General features: G+C 36.2%; 1 protein-coding gene across 2 annotated transcripts; it reads right to left on the bottom strand.

The window, feature by feature from the left end:
• Positions 1–934: 934 nt before the first annotated feature.
• Positions 935–5,904, bottom strand: LOC113355672 (boron transporter 4-like). 2 transcript variants are annotated; one of them, XM_026598586.1, is made up of 13 exons: positions 4,947–5,053; positions 4,776–4,858; positions 4,488–4,680; positions 4,249–4,387; positions 3,980–4,145; positions 3,713–3,879; positions 3,417–3,590; positions 3,192–3,287; positions 2,987–3,103; positions 2,400–2,713; positions 1,956–2,235; positions 1,503–1,637; positions 935–1,398 (listed from the first exon to the last, which is right to left on the bottom strand). In XM_026598586.1, exons 1-13 carry the CDS (start codon positions 5,051–5,053, stop codon positions 1,369–1,371), a joined length of 2,001 nt encoding a protein of 666 aa, XP_026454371.1. In that variant the 3' UTR covers positions 935–1,368. The 2 variants fall into 2 exon arrangements, with proteins under 2 accessions (XP_026454371.1, XP_026454372.1); XM_026598587.1 differs by lacking the exon at positions 935–1,398 and adding an exon at positions 5,732–5,904 and having other exon boundaries at positions 1,494–1,637; positions 4,947–5,055.
• Positions 5,905–7,244: the final 1,340 nt, after the last annotated feature.

Below are 7,244 nucleotides of genomic sequence, written 5' to 3'. Positions count from 1 at the left end.
ATGGGGTATTACGATTGCCTGTGTGTTGAGTGTTTTTCCATGATGCCTGTGTGGTTTCAGTCATGCTGTTATACAATGCCTCACTGTCTTATGACTTAGAAGAAAGGCAGGGATCCTTGGAACGCTTGTTATTCTGGTGAAAATACAGGAAGCTTGTTCAGTATTATGCTTATGTATCAAAAAACCTGAGGAGGTCCAAATTACGAACGAAAAATAGAAGTGCTTTAGACTTTTGTAAACAAATCAGCAAGTTGGTGTGCAGATTAAAAAAAATAGTTCGTAGGAAACCTTGAGAGACAAGTCAGGCACAAAGTGATAATGCTTAATGTGCTTTGTGCATGTATGGTAAACAGGATTTGAAGCCATACTAGAAGCACTTCGATTATCACAATACAAGAAATAGGGTTGAAAAGAATAATACTAAGTTCTGTCAGGAGAAAAGATAACCAAAGAAGTACATGGTTGGCTGTTTCTTGGACCAAGAAACAAAAGAACAGGCCAGAAAAAATGCAATAACCAGTTGTTGACCTTCTTGTATAAGAGAAGCAGCCCTATCAGAATCTGAGCATGCAGTCAATTTGCAAAGATCACCAGCTAACAGTAATTCCAGACTCAACAGAACCCTTCAAGTATCCAAGTAATCCTTCTGTCTGGTCTTGTTAATGTAAGATGCTGCAAAGCTCCAAATATGCTTCTAAAGTGAGTAGAAGTCTTGGCATTCTAGGCCATGAACTGGTGTAGAGCCAGCTAGAATTACAACCAACCAGCATTGCTTGATAATTTGATTGCATACCAGACCTATTGGCATATGCTAGTGTTTGCAAAAGTTTTTGAATCTAATCAAATGTGATCATTACCAGAAAATGAAAAAATGTTGAACGAGGAAGCAGATAGAATGGAAAGCTCTCAAACAAGCTCATACAATTCTCTTCTCTACTATTTTTTTTCTTTTTCGTTTTTATTTATTTAGCTTCTATAATAGTATCCCCTTTTTCCTTTGGTTGCAGAACATATGTGTTGCCCAGAAAAAAAGATGAAGAAAAATTATAAGAACACATTTATATCACTTTTTTTTTCCTTTTTATGAACATTCTAATAGAGAAAATACAAAATGCCTCTATACCCCAAAACAGAACAAAATTATACTGCTTTCTTTGTTAGTTGCTCTCCCCCTTCTCTGAGATTGCTTCTGTTTGTCTTCGTATGTTTTTCTCAAACACTTTTCACCCTTACGCACCTCTGTTCTCCCTAATTTTCTTTCTTTATGATTTATAGATTTCTAATTCTTCCATCTCCTTTTTTGTCCGAAGGATTTACTTCCTTCGCTACCATTTCCGCTCTCTTTCTCTCTACCAAAACGCATAGCACTCACTCATTTCCAGTACTGTCTGGGTGGACCTGCAATGAAATAAATGTAGCAAAACAAAATCATCAATACGGAATCCTTCAAAAGAAATATAACAATGATTCATGCAACTGCAATAAAAAGTGGCCTATTTTACCAGTAAATGTCGATCTTCTTTTTCTTTGAATGATACAGCTCTATGTTTCAACTCTCCTCTACTAGTAGTGAACTCATCCAGTAACTCAGCATCACAGAATTCTGGGCCACTTTCCTCTCCAGATGTGTCCACCTCCTGATCACATGTTACATCAGATCAGATATAAATAAGAAAGAGAAGAAAAAAAACAAAACATGAGTAAGCCAGAAGTTCTGAAATTGGAAATCCTGCTATCTCAGAAAATAGAGTGACCTGCAACCATAATGCAACTGCAGAACATCTAAGCCTACATAGCATTTATATATCTGCTTACTTATAAAACATGCTCGACTAACGAGAGCCTAACTGTTATATAAGATCACAAGTACAAGACATGCTCCTATCAATGACAAATTGACAACCTATTTAGTAATTCAGCAATGCTACTTAAAGTGGTTCAAGCTAACTCTTTACCTTATACGAGAGACTGCGATTTCTAATTGGTGCACCAACAATTTCCTCGTATTCAGCTGCATCTAATTCATATAGATGGTGCGGCTGAAACAACTTTGGGAGTAGATGCTCTCTTATGCTTATTAGTAGGAAGAATGGCAAAGGAAACAGTATTCCAGCTATTGGAATCCATGTTACACCAAAGCATATCAAAAGATATACGAATTGGAGGATGGTAAACCTGGCCATGTGTTTAAACGGCACTGTCTCAACAAAGGAAGCATGAACCCCTTCTAAAATCCTGCTCAGCCACAATCAGACAAACAAAAAAAGAAGCGATCAAACTATTGTATAAATATTTAGATAATTCACTCTAATCATAGATACTTCGCATAGTTGACAACTGAAAAATAAATAACAACATTTGGTTCAGCATAACATCTAAGTAACTAAAAATCTACTTACTTGTACCGCCGACCAGGAGTGATGAAGAGCAGCAACATTCTTTCCCAGAATTGATTCCCAGGAAGACTGTCAATTGCCATGTAGGCGAAGTATCCCCAGAGTACTGATGTTGGTATCAACTTAATGACAGGCATCGCAAATACAGCACAGCCGACAAGGACAGATTGTAATAGATTGCTCAATCTCTGCTCATTAACCCGCACGGGCAAGTGTTGATCGATGTGCTTTTCTGGATCAAATGTATTCTTGTCTCCATCATCAATTTTCAACACAGCCTCCTTCAGGCCTTTCAAGTCATTAACATCTGGAGTTGTCTGCACACAAATTTTCAAGTGTTAGTCATTAACACATGCAGCCAACACAAGGTGTGAGCATGTTTGGCAGGAAAAAGTTCACCCTTATTGAAGCGAGAAAAAAAAAGACCAATGCTAGTTGCAATACCCGAGCTAGAAGGCTAACACCTCTCCAAATGAGAGATATGTAAGATGGGGTTCAGTAGAAGAAATCATGGGTTTGAAAAATTGTGCATCACAAGATTGGCAAGTTAAATAACCTACAAATGTCTTCACGATAGTAAGATTACTTACTATTGGGGATTTGTCCATTTCAATGAACACTTCTTGCATCTTATCATAAATCTCAGAACCAGTTGCATGCTGACTTATGCTTTCTTTAGCACTCCTCACCATCTTCTTCCGAATCAACTATAAATAGCAAATGAAATTGTTTAGGCATTTAAAGTTTATTTACAGGAGCATCGTACTAGACAGGAAGACTAAATTCTTAACCCACCTGTCTTTTAAGAACCGCAAGGCTCTTGGTGTGCATAGGAGACTGTGGAAGCACCCCATTTGAAGGAGGAATGCCAAGCAATCCGCATATCAGAACCTGAATGATGAGTTCAAGATGAGACAAAGTAGAACTATGACAATATGAACAAATCAATCGAGCAAAAACTAAAAATAATAATATGAATCAATTGATGAACTAATCTGAATCTTGAAAAATTGATCGTACCATGAAACCAAGCAATAACATGTCATAGTGGTAAGCAGATGGTTTTTTAAGATTGAATTCCTTCTGCTGTGCCATTTGAGATGCAACACTGTGGTCAAAAAAGTATAGAGCAGCTACCATCACAGCTGGCATAATGGCAGCAAAAATGTACATGGGTGGGACTTTTCCCATATCCTGCAGTTTACATAAATTACGTTAGTATTTCATACTTTGAATTTAGATCCTTAGATTGTGTGATCAAATTGTATGTAAAAGAAAAAATTCAAGTGGACAATAAATTGTATCTAAGAAACTACCTTGATTACTGTCCAATGATACAGCGATGCAGGTTCCCATGGAAGAGGAGTAAAAAGCCTACGGGGAACTCCAGTTGGAACTTCCTTTGGAATAGTGAATGACATCGCTGTCCACACCAAAACCATGAAAGGAACCCCATAGTCTGCAATAAAGCTTCTGAGGAATCCTGCAAATAAAGTTCGGAACTGTTTTCAGATTCCAAGTACTTTAAATTCCACAAGTACTCTCAGAAGTACGCTGTTAGATCAGTTGAATCTTTTCCAAACCTGTTCCATAACGCCAAGCCCTGGCCCTTCTGCTCTTTAAAGCAGTAAAGAGAAGTCCAAAGGTGAAAATTAGTCCCAGCAGTCCATTCGTATATAGCCACTGAAATTGATATCTTTCATCGTTTGGATTTTCAGACTTTGGAATTCCAAATTCACTAACCATTCCCTGTAATTCAAAGTTAGAAAAAGAAAAAAGTTAACAAAACTTTTGTTCATTAAAATCTCCATCTGTTTTATTTGCCAAGAGAGAACTACTATTAGTCTTCTACCTTAATGGCCTCTTGGATGAAAAGAACAGTGATCAACATGCCGAAAAGTTCCCCAGCAATCCTTGTAAATCTAGTGATAATAGTACAAGCATTGAATATTGCAAGGAGAAACAGCATCAGGGCTGTCCAGATACAGACCCTAAATAAAAACATCACACATAAGATCCATTTAGCTTTAACAATGGCTCTAGAAAAACACCAAATTAATAAAATGAAAATGTTAAAACTCTTGTTATTACCATCCAGCCCAAGCCACAAACAGTTTCGACCCTAAATCTTCTCTTTGTTTAGCGAAATTGTAGAGATAAGTATACATAATAATGGTGGGCTCTGCAACTCCAAGAACTAGCATAGGTTGTCCACCAAGTATTGAATGTATTATACCACAAATAGCAGTTGAAGCTAGAGTCTCCACTGTGCTCAAGCTTCCATCTACAGTAAAACAGCAAAAATCACCATATCAACTTACACAATTTCCTGAGTTTGTCAAGATAAGAACATGTGTGGGTAGTGAATCCTATCCAAACCTGTTTCTCTACTCAATTGCTCTCCAAATGCAATCACAGGAAGTGCAGATGCAAAGAATATATAGGCTGTAGGAGCCAATATCCTGCAATCGAATGGCCCCCAAACAATTGTTAGTACAAAATTGAGAATCAAAAGTTACAAATTATGACATGAGAGCAGGTTTCATTCACCTAAATCCAGCTTTCAACCCATGAGTCCAATCATCTTTGTAACACAACTTTCTTCCTGCTATGTCATCTTTTATCCCTTTGAAAGGTTCCTTGAAAAGGTTAAACATTGCTGTAACCAAAACACAAGAATAATTTTTTTTAATTAGCTTCAGGAATTATGGAGTTTTTGACTACAACACTTATCCCTCTATTATTCCATTAACATTTTGAAATTAATCTATATAAAAATTCTCATATATATTCATCATATAACATTACCAGAAAACATTCCTCCTTGAAGAAGGGAAGAAAACAATTATTTAAAAAAAAAAAAGGAAAAAGAAAAAATAAACATAACTTAATCAGATATATGAATAACAAAAGAAAAACCTAGAGAAATTTGTTAATAAAACCCCTAAAATGTGAGACTAGAATGACTGATTTCAGATCTATAAATCAAACAATCTTCTTCAATTAGTCCGAAATAGAATTCAATAACATGCGTCGGATTCATTCTGAAACATTCATGCATGACAAAACTCCATTAATGATCCTCCAGTCAACAAAAAAAAAAGAGAATCAAAATTTCAACCGCCATGCATGAAGAAACTCAAATCAAATCCATGTGATTCCAAACAAACGAAAAAACAAAAAATCAAATCCAATTTTGTTTGAATCTAAGAAAATCCAAATGTTACACTATCAGAGATTGAAGAAACCATAAAAAAAAAAAAAAACTGAAAATCCTCTGAAACCAGAGGAAAACAGAGAGATGATGATGATGATGATATGGAACAGAGACTTACGATAATTCTAGAATTATCCAACCAACAATGGAAGACAATCGGGAACACCACAACAGTTGCAGAGATGAAAATGAGGCGGTGGTTTTTCAGAGAAAAAAAGGAAGAAGAAATTTCGTTCAGCCGCTCTCACGGGTGAAAGCGGGAGAACGAAACAGAGAGAAAGAAGAAAGAGAGACTAGGGAAGAATGGAAAGACAAACCCTCTCTCCTTAAAAAACCGCGAAATTCACGGTGGACCCCACCAACAGCTGACACGCGGTGTTCCTTAATTGGTTACTCTTTTTGTTCAGCCCAGAATTCGATTTTCGAGGGTTTTAATGTTGAATTTGGTTTTCTTCGTTATTGACGAAGATTACACAGGATACTGGCAGGCTCACTAATTATTACCACCGCGTCTTAATAAAAAAACAAAATAAAAAAATCAATTTCTTTAATTTTATAATTATTTTCACCGCTGTAAACACCCTTTTGACAGCTCCTGCAGAAAAGTTATTTTCAGGCCTGCGGCCTGCCTTCTTCATTAAGGGAATGCGAGAGTTCTCTGGTGCATGTCAATTTCAGTTTTTATTTTATTTTTTCTTCTCGTTTTAAGAAGAAAACTGCAATTGTGTTTTTGAAATTGTGCTAAATCACCGGAATTGAATCCATAATTGTACCCTATTTTTTTCTTTGGCAAAAAAAGAAAAAAAAAAAAAAAAACTTTTCATCTGTCTACATTATCATAGTAGTGTAGAAGTGATGGTTTTGGTTTGCATCTTTTTGCTAATTGCTGTGTCAAAATCGAGCCTAGAATTGAATAGTACAACGGTTCCAAAAATACAATTGAGCCAGGTCGTTTTTTCTTCTCCCTTTCTCTCGATTCCGCATTTGTCCGGATATTTGTGCCTTTGCATCTGTCCGGCGTTTAGGATTTTCGATTTTAATTGCTAACAACATATGGCAGGAACTAAGTATGCATAACATATTTACAAAGTGTATATTTTGTTGTGAGAAAAAAATCTCGATTCGATTCGGAACAATCTTATGTTCTAATCTATTTCTATTGTTTCTTTATTACTAAAGAGAAAAAAAACATTGTTAATAGGGATATCACATTAATGTGGAATGTATCAGACGACTTTCCAAATTGTTTTATATGAGTTTTGATACTCCCAAGTAAACTGGTACCCTCATTAATAGCCGTGAAAATAACATTGAAATCAAAACGGCTGCAGCTAGTTAGATCGGCTAGCTTTCACTTTGACGGTATAAAACGCGTCTCAATTGTAGGCAAACAAAAACAAAAAATGAAATATGAGTATGCATGTAAGGGTCATGTCGTCATGAACCTGACCCTAAGACGAGTCAACAAACAATACAAAGTCGACCTTGTTTTTGAGTACAAAGATTTCTATGCAAGTGCTATGATTTTATGTCCTATCATTTTCAATGACCGTTCATACGAACATGTTAAGGAGAGGGTGCCTGCATACACATTCATAAGAAATAGCACCACATGGCAGTAACTAAGCATG

The sequence above is a fragment of the Papaver somniferum genome, chromosome 3, assembly GCF_003573695.1.
Source record: "Papaver somniferum cultivar HN1 chromosome 3, ASM357369v1, whole genome shotgun sequence".
Lineage (NCBI taxonomy): Eukaryota > Viridiplantae > Streptophyta > Magnoliopsida > Ranunculales > Papaveraceae > Papaver > Papaver somniferum.
The sequence above is the reverse complement of the archived record's forward strand: the minus strand, read 5'-3'. Positions and strand labels throughout refer to the sequence as shown.

Excerpts from the sequence above, each read along its gene's own strand:
- LOC113355672 (XM_026598586.1), bottom strand. The coding sequence starts at position 5,053 with ATGTTTAACCTTTTCAAGGAACCTTTCAAAGGGATAAAAGATGACATA. Across the intron at positions 4,681-4,775 it reads GCAATTGAGTAGAGAAACAG|ATGGAAGCTTGAGCACAGTG; the intron begins GTTTGGATAGGA and ends GTTTTACTGTAG. Across the intron at positions 4,146-4,248 it reads TCATCCAAGAGGCCATTAAG|GGAATGGTTAGTGAATTTGG; the intron begins GTAGAAGACTAA and ends TTTGAATTACAG.